Below are 18,683 nucleotides of genomic sequence, written 5' to 3'. Positions count from 1 at the left end.
TTGGCCAGCTGTTGTGTGGTTGTTTTTTGATTCCTGAACCCTACAAGGGATGCTACGGTCTATGTTTGTGAAGGGTTGTCCGGCATAGGAAGTGTTTCCAACCATCCAAATGATGTCACCTGAATTTTGGCCAGCTGTCATCCAATTGAAGCTTACTCATCTACAGCTGGTGTGATTTGTAGTTTGATTTGAGTTTCCTGCATTTCCAACCCCTCATTCATCAGTATAAATGCACCCAACAGGTAACATGTTTTTCACATACTTCTCCTACTCATTCCTGTTTTGCTCTTTTACATTGCTTTGAGTCATAGACATGAGTTCCAAAATTACTGCCATAAAGGATGTTTGTCAAAGAAAGAAATTTCCCATAATCAGGACTCGAGTTTTACGAATGTGGGGAGTTTATCCTGTGGTACTGGATATATTTTAATAACTGATTTGTTTCCAGTTATTTGGGTTTGCTTCTGCATTAGTATTGGATTTAGTTGCTTGTACTCTATACTGCCTTATGTTTTTTATGGTAGGGTCACAAAATTGAGGCAATTGCTCCGAAGGGAACTATGTCCAAATTCAAGTCTGAGCTTCATGAGGGCAAGGTTTACAGAATTTCGTCCTTTGCAGTTGTGGCCAATAATGGCAATTTTATGGCATCTGAACACGAGTGTAAGATTCTTTTCAATGAAAGAACGTAGGTGATATTGGAACTAGCCTCCTCGATACCAATGAATGTCTTTACGTTCAAGAACACTGCTGAGATTTTTTCAACTGAAGGTGAATCAGACTATCTTATTGGTATGTCTTTGGCTCTTATTTCAGTTTTCTAAATCTGTGATTAACTAAGTTGCCTAACTGGACCTGTATGCGAGACTATGTGTTTGTTGCTCAGTGGATATACATTTAACTCAATTATAGTTGCTTAGTCATGATTGAGCAGGATAGTTCATATTGATATTGATTTTGACTCATTAATGGTCACACATAAAATAATCAGAACTTTCAGCCTGTCAAGTTTGTTCTGTAATTGTTATGTTTCTCTAATCAAGTTGAATATTTTTTTATATGTGTTGTTTGGCTTTGCCTAGCTGTTTCTGCCCAGATGACCTGAACTCAAGTCTAAAACGTTACAATCCGTATCCTTCCTCCTTTTCAAATTTTATTTTTTATACTTTTCAGGAGCTAAAAAGAGAAAGAGAAAAAACAACCCTTGAGCATATTTCATTTTGTCATTGATTTCATGTTGCTTGGAATTTCCTATCATTTTCCGAATATGGCAGGAATTTATTTATTAGATTAGATCAGTCATTACATACAGTTACTTCATACATATTTGTGATTATTCTGTAGTGAACATAAGATATGCCCAACGAGATGGACTCTGACCTGTCGCTGTGGATGCTAAAAGACTTCCTTCTTCATCAAATTGTTTTGTGGTTCAACTATACCCATCTGTAAAATTTGTATATCTTTAAAGAATACCAAAAGAGGGAGAGAGGAAGTTTTCTTTCGACTTATCCTAGACTAATACACTCCTCAGTTTCTTTTCCTGCTTTTCCTACCCAGTTTAAGAGATAAAAACTACATTAATTGAATGTCTTTTGTGAAGCAAGATAAAAACTACATTAATTGAATGTCTTTTGTGAAGCAATGTTTATCAACAGTTACAAGCATGGTTATTTTTAAGTCATACTCCCTATGTATTCCTTGATACCCTGCTTCTCTTCTTTTTATCCCAAGTCTGCCATGTTATGATGTATAAACAATTTTAGAAGCTTCCTTCTAAATATGCAGGCAATTTCAGTTTATCTGAGAGGTTAGTGGCAAAGTATGGTGGGGCTGCAGCTATGTATTTTGTGTCAAAGAAATTGAAGAAGAAACACAATATCACCGATGAGCGTGTTGCATTGTATGGAGCTGCAGAACAGTGGATTGATGCTTTGAAGGGCCGAAAATTTCTTGGTATAATTCCAGCAGCTATGAGAAAAACCAATCATGAGCAATGAAGATTATGCTGATTTAAAACAAAGGCTAAAGGTACTTAATTTGCCTATTTGAATGAGGGTGGATTTGAATAAAGGGTCCGCTTTGTGTGTTTTGTAATGTGTTGATGTTTGATCATCAGTTCCCTAAATCAGTTTTGTAGATTTGAAATTGAACAATCTGTTTGGTTTTTTTGTGCTCGGAATGATAAATTTTACATAAATAAAGTGGGGGGATCTGAGATGGATTGAGACTTAGAACTTTGATGTATACAAAATTTTGATTATTTATTTATTGCAGTTCTGAATTGGCTTAACACATTACCCTGTGACATGATGTTTCTTTGAAGAGTTCTCTTAACTTTCTAATGCAAATAAATATTCACGGTACTTTTCTAGAATCAGCATCTGTATCCTAGATTTCCAGTAATTGTAGACCTGTGTTCTACATAAAGTTTATGATGTGGTTAATGAAAGTATTAATTTTTTCCATTTGATTACTCAATCAAAATGTTTTAGAAAATATGACTGAGAGAATGTTTATAATGCCAAAGGTGTGAAGTTCTCCATATCTTTTTCTATTAATCATATTCCCTTTTAGTTATATTTAAAGACGTGGTAGTTTCATTTTTATTTTGATCTTATTCCAGAAACCCAGTTGAGAAAGTGACTTTGAATCTGCTAGAGACAAGCAACAATAGCAGCAGTGGCTATTTTCATGAATCCTTGGCCTTTTGGCATTTGTGAACATCTTTTAAACTTCACTTCTCATAATTGATTTGTGTATATCTATTTTGTCTCACAAAATTTCTAATTTTTTCAAGCCCGTACTTTTCTCAAAATAAGCTACTTTATTTGGTCGAGTTTGTATTTTTCACTCATGTTTGTTTCTTTATCTGTGCATATGATGAGCTACTCGGATTCCCCTTCAAGACATCCTGGATGATGTGAACCCGAAATTCTGATACGCATCAATTTCTTGCCAGATTTCTAGGGCTGAATGCTTCATATTTTCTCAAAACAGGAGGTCATTTTGTTACAGTTGACAGCAGTAAGGAAATGATTGGAACATTCAGCCCCCAAACCGATCCTTACACACATGAGATGCCTGATGAGACAACACCATCTGGAATATTTGCTAGAAGGGCATATTCAGCTAGAAGTAAGGTAATTTTCACATGTGATGCGCTTCCTTAACACTAAAGTAGAGTAATTACTAATTACTCACTGCAATGCTGCATACTGTTTGAAATTTAGTCTTAAAGACAAATGGATAAAATTGGTAACTTCTGTGCATTTACTATCCCCATGCATTTTCATGAGATATTATTTGAAAAACTATGTAAATTGTGGGGACCTATGCCTGCCTGCAATGATCTGCTGCTTTCACGATTTTCACCAGAGAACAGCTACTTACTGAGTACAGATTAAGAAAAAGAGTTAATCCTAAATCCTAAACTTGACTTTTATCGAACCTCTAGCTGATTTACCTTCATTTGAGATCGTGACCGTTCATTAGATTCTTTGTCCTCATTTGGTGTCTCATTTCTTCTTTCACTATTAAAATTGTGTCATGTAAGCATGAATATGACAGAATTAACCTTAAATTGGTAGTTTTTAAATGTTATGTCATAATTTTATTTGGTGGAATAGAGGAGGAGACGCCAAATGGGGATAGACAATTACACTGGCCCGCTAGAGAGGGTTTGGGTTCGACACTGATATGTTTCCATATTAGAGTAATTTGATGACATGTTTAGAAAATCAAGTGAAGCTGATTTCATGTATGTTTTGCATCTATCAGACCATAAAAAAATGTTCTAATAAATTTGGCACCAGACTTCATGTGCACCCTTTCAAGTTTCAACCACTTTTTCAAAATTTCTGAGTCACTTTTTTGGTAGAAGGCTTTAATTCTGATGGAACTTCTGTCGTGATGGAGCCTTCAAATATGATTACTTAACTACGAATAGTAGCAATAATGCACACTCTTTAATATGCTCAAAGATTGCTTTGCTTTCATTTTTGTTGTTGAATGTGAACTATTTGACTTCCTATTTTGTTTCTCCTTTTTTCAGTTTGTTGATGATGACAACAAGTGCTACTTGGAGATCGACTACACGTTTGATATCAGAAAGGATTGGCAGTAGGAGTCATCTGAGTTCTCATTCAGTGATGTGTTTAATCCTTAATCATTGTTATTTGTTCTGAAATCTCCTTCAGTGTTCACTTACTTCTTTTTCATTGTTAATTTATTTCTAATCCTATCTGAGACCGGTAATCTTAACAATGATGAGAGGATTTTGGGGGATGAATTGGAATTCATTTCATAGAGATAGTTTTATCTATAAAATTGAGTTTTGCCTGTTTGGTTGCACCACTATGCTCCTTTTTCTTCATGGAATTGCAATATAATATAAAGTAATCATAATGGTTTTAGATTCTAATATGTGAGCATGTGTGGTAATTGATCATTTAGCTTCTACGAGCACCTGGATTAATTTAAAAATATATATAATATTGTCCTTTTGGAATATTTTAGATGCTATTTTTCTTATATCAAGAACAAATAATTGAATCATTTTTAAATTGAAGTGATCAAGCTGAAGGCAAATCAATTTAAGCCTGCTGAGCAAGTCACCCTTGAACCATTTGAGCGCGACCATGCGTGTGTTGTTGGTGGATACAGAGTGTCAAAGAAGAAGAAAGATGCTGAACAGATTGATTGCTTTTGAAAGACATGAATCAATGTATTTCTAGCAGGACCATGTAGTAATGTGTTATTTCAGTGACTTTTGATTTCATTGTCTCCAAGAAAAGGTTGGGATTATCAAACATACTCCTATTTTTGGTAGTTATTATTCGTAGTTGCTTTTGGCTGAAAATTTGTTGGCTCTTTGGTCTCAATTTTGCTAAGGGTAATCCTTCGCGTATAACACCAATCTTGATATTGAGAAAAGAGGTGGTGGAACCAGAAAAAATAAATCATATTGTTTAATGACATGTTTCTAAATGCAGTTTAAACTTTATAGATGGTAGACTAAATCCAGTAAGAAACATTTGTGTGAAGGTTTGGATGCAGCAGCTACTTTGTTTAAAAATTATTCTAATTTTTCTCAAGTATTCTTCTTTGTTTAAAAATTATCATAAATATCTCAGCCATAACAATGAGGCAGATTTTTTAGTTCTAAATTTTACGTTTAAATTCAGTTTTAGATTTATATCCAACCGACTACCATTTTTTGCATTTCTACAACGAAAAAACCGAGCATACTTGATATGATAATGGGATAATAGTTTCTACTGCTCTATTTGTGGCACACCCACATACCATCAATGAATATATGTATTAATGTACATTTGAATGTTCAGATTTATTTAAACCCCAATTTTGACCAGTTTATTTCCAATGTAAGTAAATTCATATGTATGAGCTGCAAAAAGCTAAAATTAGAGATTAGACTCATGTACTCAATGTCTTAAGATTTCCCGTGAAAACGTAATGTCATACTTCACTCTTTATCCATTGGAATTTTTTCATAATAGCATACAATAAAACATGATTATAAATAACAACAAAAATTATTAGATTATGTATTTAATGAGGTTTCGTGACATTTTTTTTGGCAATGAACGAACTATTAAGTCGTGTTTTATCAAAATAATCATGTCCGAAATGAAATCTCAGTACCCTTCGTGCAACGCACGGGTATAATCCTAGTATATACAAGTAAATTTGACTTGAACTATACCCCATCAAAAAAGACTTGACTATACATTAATAACATTATTAAGTAGTTACCAATTGTGAGTTCAAAAAAAAGTATTTACTAATTGTAACAGACTTGAGGATATAAAGTAAATTTGACTTGACTTGTATATTAATAGCAATATTAATTAGTTACTAATAATATTTTATATAGTTCATTATATTCATTACTCATTGTAAAAATTTTCAGTTCCATATATTTCAAAATTATTATTTAAATTTAAAATAGATAGTTATTATCCTCAACTTGAGAAAAAATATTAAAAATAATAATGACAATAATAAGTAAAGTTGACTTGACCTACATATTAACAACAATATTATATACTCATTAATAACCTTTTATATTATTCATTAAATTAATTATTTTTTCTAAAGTAGACATTATATTCAGTACTAATACTAAAAAAATTAAATTTATCATATTTAAAATTAAATATTAATATTATTTAGATTTTAATTATTAAACACAACTTGAGAAATTTTTTTAAATTAATAATAAATAAAAAAGTAAAATTGACTCGACCTTTACTTTAATAACAATGTTAGTTTTTTTTTGACATAATATCAATGTTAGTTAATTCATAATAATATTTTATATTTATAACTAGTTATAAAATTAGGGGATATAAGGGTTGGGGGGAATGAATTGTGAAGAGTTCAGGGTTCGAATCTTGAGGAGAGACTAATTTACTAAAACTGCTAACAACTAACATTTGCAATTTTGCATATTAAAAAAAATAATTGTAAAACTTGTCCATTTTTTAATATATTAAAATTAAGATTAATATTATTTTAATTTTTATTACTGATCACAAGTTGGGGGAATTTTCAACTTTGAACATTCTTATACAAATAAAGATTAATTAAAAATAAAATTGCACATATAGTTATCAGCAAATAGTATTGTGCTATTACAATTTTCACATTTACTTATTAACAAATGATATTGTGTTATTAACAAATTTCAGTACTTAATATATATTTTTATATATAATTTTCCGCCTTATATTGTGATTTGTAATCAATGCGAAGGATTTTCCACCTACACCTGAATGAAGTACAAACCCTAGAACAGAAGTATGAAGTATTTGGTCATGCATTGCGCCAATCTATGCATGCTTAACCTAACACCTTGACTTATTATTACATGCAAGGATTGACATGTTTGTGATCAATATGCATGTGACATTATGTATATATACCTCGCGTCCAAGGATGGTATTGAAGAGGAGACGGGCATTGCAAAGAATGAACGTGGTATTTGGAGAGTTGCGACCCATCTATGAGCACCAAACGTGGTGTATGTATTACCCAAAGGTGAGTTAGTGGAAAACACTGTCAACATACTCAGAATGATCAACTCATGTAATCTGCGTGCAACAATGAAACAAAATAATTAAGTGGATGTACATAGTGTTTATTTAGAGCAATTAGTTTAGAGCATGAAACACTTGCCTTGGACAAATCATCGGATATGTCATGCACACTACATCCAAAATGAAGTCTCATATATACATCTCGTGAATGGAATATCATTGTCAACTAATACATCAACAACAACCCACAAGCTTCTACATGCTACTTGAAGAACCTCAGGATATTCATTTCCCGAATTAGGACAAGTGAGGAAGGCATCTGAACCTCACCATGCATCTGAAAATTATTAATTAATACTAATGATTTCCAACCAAATATATAAAGTTTACCAAACCAAGAGCACGAATAGAAACATACCATTAACAAAGTTCCACTTCTAGATTCTTTCATCCGAGTAGATATCACATCCACGATTATAGCTCTAGCAATCAATGATGGAAACATTTATAACCATGAACCTGTAGATAAAATGATTGGTTCTTTAAATGAATTTCACTTCTATTCAAGAGAAAATGGTCATCACATGAAAGAGAGTACAAGAATTTGGATATCGTATAGTGTTCATCAATGTTTTCACGAGGTTCAAACTTTTGATTATACTACCCAAATTTTTATTCAAGTTTTAGTTATATAACTAATGGGTTTTGGGTCGATATAAGGAGAAAAGGGTTATGTGTATCCAGTACTTCTTTCTCCTCATTTAAACTTTTGATACATAGAAGGCTAAATGGTTAAGCCATCATAATTAATTCATTCATAGAAGCTAATGCATGATCCACACGCACATGTCTCTCTATCTAAATGTACTTAATTACCCATCACCAACGCTATTGGTTATCTAGTTCTAGAAAGTGCAGGCGATTGATTTCCCAATACTACATCTACCGCATCACATCCCATTTGCAAGAGCATGCTAAAATTTCTTGAACCACCAACCTCATTTATTACAATGCTAGAATTTGGGGTTCGAAGAGCTTCCGTAGAACTAACCAATGCGTAGGCACCTATGCGATTAAATCCATCCATTAGTTGACCATTCTCAATTCATAACTACTTCAGCTTTAGTGAAATTTAACCTCCAAGGGTCGAGCCACCATAATTTTTACATGTTGCATTTCCTAAAACTTCTTTCATGACATTATTATTTGCCCGAAGCTTCTTATTTTCCTGCACAATGATCAATTGTAATCAATTCATTTAATTAATCAAAAAATATGCGTCTGAATACTAATATATTCCAATTTACATTTAATTGGATTCTTCTATTTTGAAATCAAAACTTAACATTCTTTTTCTTTAAGTCAAACTTCTTACTAAGGTATCTTTGCTTCTCATCAGGATGATGAGTCTCCTTGAAGAAACTAAAACATTTAAGAGAAAGAATCAAAATGAAAATCATATCTACCAAACATGCCAATCACAGTTGTTAAAAATATTGCATAGTTTTACAAAGTCATACGCTTCAAAACAACATAAAAATAATGTAATCATCATCGCTCGTATGACAAAAAGTACATATCCATAATGACTACCAAAACGTCACCAATTTTGGAAAATTTAGAGGGAAAATGACAAAAACATAAATAAAAAACACAAAATGTTGCGAAACCCTCTCATACCTATAACAAAGATCAAAGGAGTTGGTGAAGGTGAAACCTTCTTGAATCTCGCTGTCTCGCACCTACTTTCTCGCATAATCATCAACGTGAAGGTGAAATCCACGACATCAAAGCGAGACAAAGGTGAAGGAATGAGGCGAATGTGAAATAAGTGACTGCAATGCCACAGTCACAACCCCTCATTTCTTCGTCCAGAGACGGTGGCTGGGTGGCTTACACCGAAGATAGGGAGGGGCTCAAGCGGCAGATGGAAAATGCGGCTTAGGATTTGAGTGAGGCAGATAAGAGGACGAAGGGTGACTTAGGGTTGGAAAGTGAAACTTAAAACTTTGCTCATGTCTCGTAAGGGCCAAGCCCAAAAAAATTCACGCTAGTATAAGTAATATTTGGGACTTGGGTCAGTTCAAGTTCTAAGGTTTTAAACTAAGACCCAAACATATGGCACCAGGTTGACATAAAAAAATCTAAACTGGGTTTTAGATATCAGGTCGGGTCAAGTCATTCAGGATGATCGGGTTGACATCAAACCATGAACACCCTTACATTGAAATAAGATTGACTAAAATATTATACAATATTAACTATATATAATTAACATGACGTTTCTAGAAATAATATATAATATTCATTATATAATTTATAGTATTATTTAAAATAAATATTAATTTTAAAACTTATGATATAATAATATCAATTTGTTATTAATGAAACTTTATATAATTAATAATATTAACTATTGATTTTTTTTAAAAAAAATTATATCAACTATTGATAGTAAAAAAAATTAATGCATATTAACTTTTAAAATTAGTTAAAATATTAATTATAATTCACAGCTTGGAAAACTTTAAAAATAGTTAAATGACACTAAGTAATGTTTATTATTCATCAATAATAAAAAAATAAAAAATCGAATTAAAATAGCGAGATTTTTTATAGTGGTGTATATGTCAGGGGTTGTTAGGTTGTCATTTAAGTATGCTCGCATGCTTGTGAGGTTTGTTTTGAGGTTTTTGCTGTAGTGGTTGGATTTTCATCAGCTTATTGTGATAGCTTGGTTACTGTATCCATGTTAGAGATGAATTGTTTCTCAACAATCTTTATAATTAAATATATCTTGCTTTAAAAAAAGTTGACTCGAAGGCAACCACAAGGTCAATGACTTCAAATGGGATTCTATCCACAAAGAGGGTGAAAATCGAACAATGAGAGTCCCCTTTCTCCTTCCTTCGGAGCAAAACTTTGTCGTTACGGGTCGTTCCGATACCCACTCCTGAAACAGAGCCTTCATGCACGCTCCCACCAGAAGAAAGAGCTGCAACGCTAGAACCACCACCAATCGAAGAAGTCACCTCACCAAATTCAACCAAATCGAGCCGTCCTTAATGCACCAAAATAGCGGCGTTGTCTTAGTTTGCTTACCTTTCCCCCACCCACTCCTAAAACAGGGCCTTCATGCACGCCCCCACCGAAATAGAGAGTTGCAACGCCAGTCAAAGAAGTCATTGCACTAGACCCAACCAAACTAAGCCCTTCGTGACACACTTAAATAGCGTCGGCGCTATCTCCATCTTGCTCATTCCATAGCTCCCCTCCATCATCGTCGTTAGTCCATACCTCTGATTCGTAACTAGGCGGCGTGCCACCAAGCCTTGAAGCATTCATCCGTGTCGCACAGCCTGCTAGGAGAAAGGAACCCTAATAGAGCAATTCTCCATCACGTTTAAACAAGAAATCTTATATAGGCATATGTTATTAAGGGCTCGTTGGCTGCTATATATTGTCTAAGTGCTTTCTTTGTAAAAGAAAATTATGTAATCAAAAGGCATGTTTAAAAATTTTAAAATATTTGAATCGTTAAAAAGTTGAGCAGAAATTTTATATTCCTTTTTTAATTTATTTAAAAGACCGAATCTGAAAAAATACATGCATATATATATCTTTTTAGAAGCTTATGAAAAAGCTCTATAAATGAGATATTGGCCATGCTAATTAAGCATTCTGAACAAAAGGAAGCATCGCATCAAATTTTTTTGTGGTATGATCAGGCAAAACAACATACAGATAATAGTTCACCAGTTGCAATTTAACTCACATGTGCGTCTGGTAGTGTCTATGGATACATACAAACTGCATATTTGTTTGAAGTAGTACATAGTAATTTTATTGAAAAGTGATGTGGTATTTGTAAGAGAGCTTGAATGTTTGCTTTGCTTACTAGAAAAGTAAGGGGTAAGTGGTAAGGTCAGAGCCTGCTCCTCCTCCGCTATTATGAACATTAGGATGACTAGGTTGTAAGCTCAATGCAAACATGCGTGGACCTAAATTTGAGAATCCAATCACAGATTCGTACTCCCCTCCATTGTCCATCAATTCATAGGGTGGATTTTCCGCTCTTGCATCCTAATTTAACAATCAATAATAAAACAATTGCATTTCAGAATATTTCTTTGATTTAAAGAAAGGTACACAGATTGGGATAGTAATTGCTAAAATACATACCAGGTCACGGAGGAGTCTATTGTGCACCTCTCTTTCGTTATTAAACTACAAGAAAAGGGTATTTAAATTATTAAACTCAACCAATTAACCACAGAACAACAAATTATCAAAGAAATAAGTTGACCACTTTTACCTTCTTCCTTTGGGTGTCAATCTGATTTGTTATCACCTTATACTGTCATCCATTGCGATGTGGAAATCGTTAGCATGGAATAATGAAGAATTTCAAAAAAAAATTGAAAAACAGAAAATATGAGAATGGTACCAGCCCATTTCCACAAGTGGCCCAAAACGGGGCTCTAAAAAAAAACACAAGAGGCCCAGCAGGAGGACCAAATGGCTCGAGAATTCTATCTAATTAGCTTTTACCTAATTAGGCTTTATTATGCTGTCTTTAAATTCAAGTACTTTTTATTTAACCAAAAAAAAATATTCAAGTACTCTTGGAGTATCTCTAATACTAGTTATTAGTTCTTAGCACTATTCATGTGAACCCGTACTGACACATGTGCTTAAGTAACTCTTTGCAGATTTTGTTCCAACCATGAGTTCTTAGCATTATTCATTTGGTCTCACAAAACCATTATATTAATATTCTTTATTTCCATATAATTATGATTTAAATTTAAATGTGAATTCATGAGGGTGTCTAAATGACCCATGATAAAGTTTGAGTTAAATAACTCATCATCCAATCACTTTATATGAAATATGAGGTTGGATGACAATTTACTCGGAAACCCAAACAACATATCCTCAATAAGAAAATGACAATTTTAAACGGTTGATGACTTAAGCTCAAGCACTTGAAAAGCTAAATGCTTGTGGCTCTACTATGATCTGTCTTTGTGGCAAAGTGTTGCAACTGCTTTAATCCTAGCCCCATTATCATCATTCAAAGGCACATAGTAAACTTGTCTTTAAAACACGACATAAAGATAATTCTATTTATGGCAATCTTGCTTCTAAATTCTTAATCCATGTTACAATAGTATATATTTGTACTCTGTTTCTCTATCTATTGTAGTTGACACACCATGTAGTTGACACACCATTAACATTTTTACAAAGTTTGGAAGTGGTGAAATCAACCATGGATTCAAGCGAAGTCACACAGTATTGTGCGATCACTCGAGTACATAATTGTCCCCATTTCCATGCTTGAGAAAAAATATTAATGTCGTGTCCACTGTAGTGGATAGAGAAACATAGTTAAAAAACACACTATTGCAACCAGGTTAAGAAATTGAAAGTAGTGGTAAAAAACTGTTGTGTGCCACAAACATAATCATTCTTATGTTGTGTTTTATTACCAACAAATTGAGACGCTTATCAAAAAAAAAAAAAACCAACAAATTGAGACTAAAACGGATTACTTTGTGCCTTTGGAGGGTGATAATAGGGTCAGGGTTAAAGCAGTTGCAGTGTGCCACACAATGAAATCTACGTGGGAACCCAAATAACATGATTCTCAAGAAAATATGGCAAACTAGAATTGTTTCTGGCTTAATATTCTTGAGCACGTGAAAAGCCAAGCTTAATTAGTTTAATGTTGATGGTGCTACACTGCTACCAAGCTTCTCCTAGCTAGCCCCTAGGTTTTAGGTGGTATTGGTGTTGTGATTAGAAATGCACAAGTATTTATCTTGGATGCTTTAGTTTTTAACAGAGTTGAGAAAACACAGTTGTTTGTATTTCTTTCATTCATGTGTTTAGGGAACAAAATGAGAGATAATTAGCAAATTAAGGCACGTGAATATATATAGGAGGTGAGCATAATCTAATTAACTACCTTACGCTCACGAACAGCCTTGGCGGCGTTGTCCATTTCTTGCTCAAGAAGCCTGAGTTCATCCATGCTCAGATCATTCAGACAATCCCCCACCCTCTGCCTGCAGTTTTGCACCGCAGCCACACATATATATAATTAAAACATGTATGCATACAATCGATGTTAATTAGCAAAGAGAGATCGATGGATCGATGTGAAGTTAAAAAAAAAAATACCTAATCTCCTTACGAAGATTCCTATTCACCTCCTTCAGTTTCTTCAAGTTCTCTTGCATATTCTGCACATATAACCAAGTATATAAGTTTACTCTATATATTACAAATTCAGTAACCAAAACAAATTTGAAAAAAAAAAAGAAGAAAATAGATCTGGGAGATGGACCTCATAATGAGAGCTCCATAGATCAACTCCTACAGTCATCTGATACTGATCGAAGAACTGCTTTGTTCTGCAAAAACAAAAACAAAAAAGTAAATCTAGCAAGGTTAGGTAGGTAGGGTTTGAGAAAAAGTGATTTCGAAGTTAATTAATTATAGACTTACGAGGTGGAGGGGCTAATATACTCGTGAAGCTTGCCAGTGCTGGAGAACATGATAATGGAAACTTTGGCATCGCACAGAACGGTGAGCTCGTTTGCCTTCTTGAAAAGCCCGTTCCGTCGTTTCGAGTATGTTACCTGACGGTTAGTGGTGTTCTCTATCCTCTTGATCTGGATCTTTCCTCTAGCCATGATCGATCTATCGATCTATCTAATTCCAAGCTTAATAGGCACTAGCTAGTTGCAAGGTCTCTCTGCAGGTTCTAGAATAGATCGAGCTTGTAGGTGTTTGTTTCTTCCTATTCCTATTGATTTGCTACCCCTCTCTCTCTCTCTCTGGTTCTGGTTTTGGTTTTGATTAAAGATAAAGCAGTGGAGATGAATGGATGATGGAGCGATGAGTTGCTTGGTTGCGTTGCCGAAAATGGGAGGGTATTTTCCACACATGCGAAAGTTGTTGCAGGGTTTGTTATAACTGTTTGTGCATGCTCTTCTCATTTCATTGTTCACCACATTTCCATGTGAGGAGTGGGGACCCCTTTACTTTCCGTCACGGAACCGTTAACCTTGTTTTACCCCTCAGCTCACTCACCCCGTCACTTAACTGAGATCTGAATTCAATTGAACGCAACATAATATCCCAAGGATTGAAGTTTGCGTTATCACGTCTAGCTAGGTCTAGGTGTGTTTATTTCTTCAAAGTTTTGTTCAAACATGGATCAAAAAGCTTTGGCTTGTCACGTCGCACTAAATTGGAAAAAACTTAACGTTGTTGAGGCTCCTTAGTAATGTCAGTTACTAGTATCTAAACCCTTACCAGATTTTTTTTCAAACAACATGTTTCCTATATATATATTATATAATATCACAACTCATTATTGTGAAATTATGGACAACAAACCAGATGATAAAGGAAATTGTCCAACACATGCCATCGCAACTTAATTAAAATAGCAACACTTGTCCAATATATGATAGAAATCAAGAAATACAATCCAGGTCGTGAAAGAAAAACATGCATGCCATTCTATCATGGCTTAAGGTGGATTAAAACATTAATAACAGCAAATTTTTCACTGGTAAAGAAAAAGTCAACACATCTTCTGCCTTCAATCCATGTGACGTGCAGAAGGCCCAGAAGGCCCTCCAACCCCTACCAATCCCGAGAGCCTGAAAGATGACTTATTGTCCTGTCATGAATCAAGTCCAATGATACTTCATTTAAATATAAATATCTCTTAATGGTTTGACTTCTAGTTTTTCCTATCTCCCTCTACCTCCAAATATTGGATATCCATTTAATCTACCATCTTTATTGGTGCTTCTATAAACCATATAGATCTTCTCAACACATGTCCATACCATCTTCTCTCTAAGAAACATCATATGAAGAGGACATACTCCTAAAGCAGCAACATTGGTTGAGTATATTAGCTTTCCGGGCCAAAATGATCAGACTAACCTTGACATTACTATTTATTTCTTCATGAACATCTGTAGAGACCTCATCTTCATTATTAGAATCATGCCTACCACTGTAGTCTTCGTCACATTCAGGTCCAATGTGCTCTCTAACATTTCCAGAAGAATTTTCTTTACAATATACTAAGTCTCCTAAAACTACTTGTTCAGTTCCTGCACGTGGTAGAATCAAATTCAACTGAATAAATGAATATTTTGGCTTCAACTACCATAATAATAATTCAAGGTAAGGAGAGTGTATTGAATGAAGTAAGGATGTAAGGAGATGTAAGTTCATTAGAAGTTAATTGCCACACAAAGCAAGCAGATCTAGAAAACTATTGAAGATCACATTACCATATTTTTGCACCCTTGTACTTGCTGCATGGTTCCACAAATAGCTTTGGTAACTATGTACATACCTAAAAATACAGAAGCAATGGAATTATAAGATGAAGAAGATCAATATTATCCTTCAAATATTCCATCTCAAATAACATCTCTATTTGTTTTCATAGCACACTTGTCTTTGCACATCACAGTAAAAGATCACCAGATAGACAGCCTATATAGCCCACTAAGAAACTTCATAGGAATTTCTTTCGTATTTTCCTAGCTTTCAAATTTTATTTATTTATTTGTGTGTTGACTTCACTGTTTTGTATTAACACACTAAAACATTTTATCATAAAGCAAAATAAACTAATGTAAGCAAGCTCAATGAATTTACTGTGAACTCAGATGTCTACCAAGATTTCAAATTTCAAATAAAATTATGTCAAATTCAAACTCGGTATGGTGGGGCATGGGTAGGGCCGCCTCCTCAGCCACAACATTCAATTATATCTTTAGTTTGAAATGGAAAGAAAAAAAAATATCAATATAAAAGAGAAGTTAAATATGCGAAAGAAAACATTTGTGATTCTTTAAGTAAGAAACAACTGAAATATAAGCACATAATTCAGTACCCAAATAAAAGATATTTATTACACAACAACAGATGATGCTAGAAACTGATGAGAGAAATGAACTTTGGCATCACAATTTACAAATATAATTACTCCAACTAAGAAAAATTACTACCAGTCACAATATAAACCCACTTTACCCAAATATTTACTACACAACATATTAACCTCTTCAGATAATTATAACTCACATCATTCTCAAACTCCGTGGAATAGCTTTCAGAGCCTGCAAGCAGTTTCCAGGACACTTTTTTAAACTTTGCAGCTGCAGAGGATGTCAATAAAAAACTTGGTTATGCATCATACATGGATGAATGGTAAACAATATATTAACGTCACTCTCACATCAACTGAAAGGAAACACAATGCAGAAATAATTTTCATTTGAAACTCACCACAGCCCTTTCAGCAACTAAGTAGCCAAGCAAGCAACAGAGTCTTTCTGCAGCCTCCATTTCTCGATACTTTCTTCGCTATTAGATGCTGCATTGATGCTAAGCCTAACAAATCTGCTTTCGCAGTTCATCGTCTTCCGGCTTCAAGCTCTTTTCTCTCTGTTGTTCTGATCTCTGTAGTTGGAGATAGAATAGAATAATTGGAATTATATCTGTCTGTCTACAAACCACTTATTATTGTCAATTTGTCATGCATGATGTGTAGTTCAAGAGATTTGCTTGATATGAATCTCACTGTATGCTTCCTCTTCCCACGTCTTCTTGAAGGAAACTATACATTTTTTTTCTTCTTCATTATCTTGATTGAGGTAAAAAGTCCACACAATACCAAACTGAAGAAGCACGAGGCAGTTTTTTAGGAAATTTTGCGGGTATTTGCCTAGATTTGATGAGTTAGATGAGGTTCAAAAGAATCTGTCTGACCTCAAATAAACCTTCCAAGGTCCTCTTAGATCATTAAATGCTCAAGTCCTAAACTACTTGTAATGCATTGTCAACTTGAAATCTTTCCAATATCTATGCAAAATTCTCAACCTGTTTTATCTTGATACATACATATATACTTTTTGATTCCTGCATTTTATGCGGAGCAAGATCTTTTAATAGATCTTTTTCATCTGACACCAAATGGATTTGCTCATGATCCTAACTAAAATGTCTTAAATCTCAAGATATACGTCATGAGTGACTCTTTTTGGAACAAAATCTTATCTAATCCTACCAAAAAAAAATCATATTCAAGATAAGTGATGAGAAAATGGATGTGAAGAAGGTCACCCACCTGGATTCTTCAGTGTGGATATCCTTCCAATATCTCCGATCATCAATCCCGGTTATGGATAGTCCCTTGAATGATAAGCACATACAAATTTTCCCCGTGCTTTTATCCAACCAAACTTTCTGCAATAAAAAAAACCCATATATTCAAACATTAATTCTTCCTCTAAAAAATGATTTAATCAAATAATTAATCAACCAAACCATTAACTAATTACCTTGGATTAAGAGCGGCGTAAGTGGCTCTTTTGCTCGAATCGGAGGGAAAATCGGTGAAGATTTCCCTGACAATCGCACGGTAATTGGCGGGGAGCTTGGATTCCCAGACAAAATCGGCGGAGGAAGCAGTGATTCAAGGTCGCTAGCTGGCAGATCTGAGGAGGATCAAAGCGACGCAGCTCCTTGGCAATTCACCAAATGACGGCGAGACTTGGTGTGCGTGGCGGCGAGAGAAGACGATACCCATGACCATCAAACGGAGATCGGAAACGCGATTCAGTGTGGCAACTATCCATTTTTCTGCTCGATTTATAGACTCAGAATTCCCAACTACAACAGATTATCGTTAGCAGTTCTGTGATTCTTGCCACACTGAATCGGAGAAAACGGGGAAGGACTTTATAAACCGGAAATGGGTTGTTTGTGGATGGTTGTGGTTGATATGCATGTTTGGTGTTCAATTTATAGACCGGAAATTCGAACATTCATCCCGCCAAAGGATCCAGCGAATACGGGGATGGACAGCCATCAATTATGTGGTTCAGCCAGTGCAAAATTATCAGAAACATGGGCTGATAACACATTGCGTTAAAAATTGACACTGGAGCAATGCTTACAGAGTGACAGAAGCAACTATGTGCCCTCCCCAAGAGAAAACGATACCGACCTATCTACCCTACTTAAGAGATAACGGGTCCAGCTATTTGATATTTTAAACTTACTACCTATAACGTCTGCCCAAGATAGTTGTCTGAAACCTTGACACGTGGAGAGTTGCTCTAAGCAAGACACGTCGGATTTTTGTCTTCCAAACCGGCTTCTGTTTTGTATCTAGTATAGATAGATGAATAATATGATTTGATTACTGTTAATATTTTTTTCTCACTGTAATCCCATCTTTTTATTTATTTAACTTAGGGGTGTACAAGACCCGGCCCTACCCGCCAACCCGTCCCGGCCCAAGCCTTTAGGGCCAGGTTGAACCCGGCCCGATCAATAAAAGAGACCGGGTTCGGGTTGATCTTTGAGTTACCCGACTTCGGGTAGGGTCGGGTTCGGGTTGGCACTCGGGTCACCCGGCCCGTCCCACATATATATTTTATAAAATTTTAATTTGTTATAATGATTAAAATGTGATACATGGTGCTCAAATTTATCTTACTATGTAGATGAGATTAAAATGTCTAACATCTACCTTATGAATTAAATAAACGTTTGTCAAACTAT

General features: G+C 34.6%; 3 protein-coding genes and 1 non-coding gene across 4 annotated transcripts; 2 read left to right on the top strand and 2 right to left on the bottom strand.

Annotated features, from left to right (window-relative positions):
• The first annotated feature begins 229 nt into the window (after positions 1-229).
• On the top strand, positions 230-4,126 carry LOC130711991 (uncharacterized). Its single transcript, XM_057561810.1, has 6 exons — positions 230-242; positions 312-412; positions 525-663; positions 1,789-1,956; positions 3,001-3,143; positions 4,055-4,126. The coding sequence occupies exons 1-6, from the start codon at positions 230-232 to the stop codon at positions 4,124-4,126; spliced, it is 636 nt and encodes a 211-aa protein (XP_057417793.1).
• Positions 2,875-2,945, top strand: LOC130734917 (small nucleolar RNA snoR60). The gene has a single exon (XR_009018252.1). It is a non-coding gene; the product is annotated as a small nucleolar RNA snoR60 (small nucleolar RNA).
• Positions 4,127-10,743: 6,617 nt separating the features above from the next.
• LOC130727785 (agamous-like MADS-box protein AP3) lies at positions 10,744-14,037 on the bottom strand. The gene is made up of 7 exons (XM_057579032.1): positions 13,581-14,037; positions 13,420-13,486; positions 13,254-13,315; positions 13,039-13,138; positions 11,380-11,421; positions 11,247-11,291; positions 10,744-11,147 (listed from the first exon to the last, which is right to left on the bottom strand). Exons 1-7 carry the CDS (start codon positions 13,766-13,768, stop codon positions 10,962-10,964), a joined length of 690 nt encoding a protein of 229 aa, XP_057435015.1. The 5' UTR covers positions 13,769-14,037; the 3' UTR covers positions 10,744-10,961.
• Positions 14,038-15,226: 1,189 nt separating this feature from the next.
• LOC130732229 (uncharacterized) lies at positions 15,227-16,517 on the bottom strand. Its single transcript, XM_057584326.1, has 3 exons — positions 16,401-16,517; positions 16,197-16,270; positions 15,227-15,459 (listed from the first exon to the last, which is right to left on the bottom strand). The coding sequence occupies exons 1-3, from the start codon at positions 16,458-16,460 to the stop codon at positions 15,342-15,344; spliced, it is 252 nt and encodes an 83-aa protein (XP_057440309.1). The 5' UTR covers positions 16,461-16,517; the 3' UTR covers positions 15,227-15,341.
• Between the last annotated feature and the right edge of the window lie 2,166 nt (positions 16,518-18,683).

This window comes from Lotus japonicus, chromosome 1 (genome assembly GCF_012489685.1).
Source record: "Lotus japonicus ecotype B-129 chromosome 1, LjGifu_v1.2".
NCBI lineage: Eukaryota > Viridiplantae > Streptophyta > Magnoliopsida > Fabales > Fabaceae > Lotus > Lotus japonicus.
This window is presented reverse-complemented; position numbering and strand designations above follow the sequence as displayed.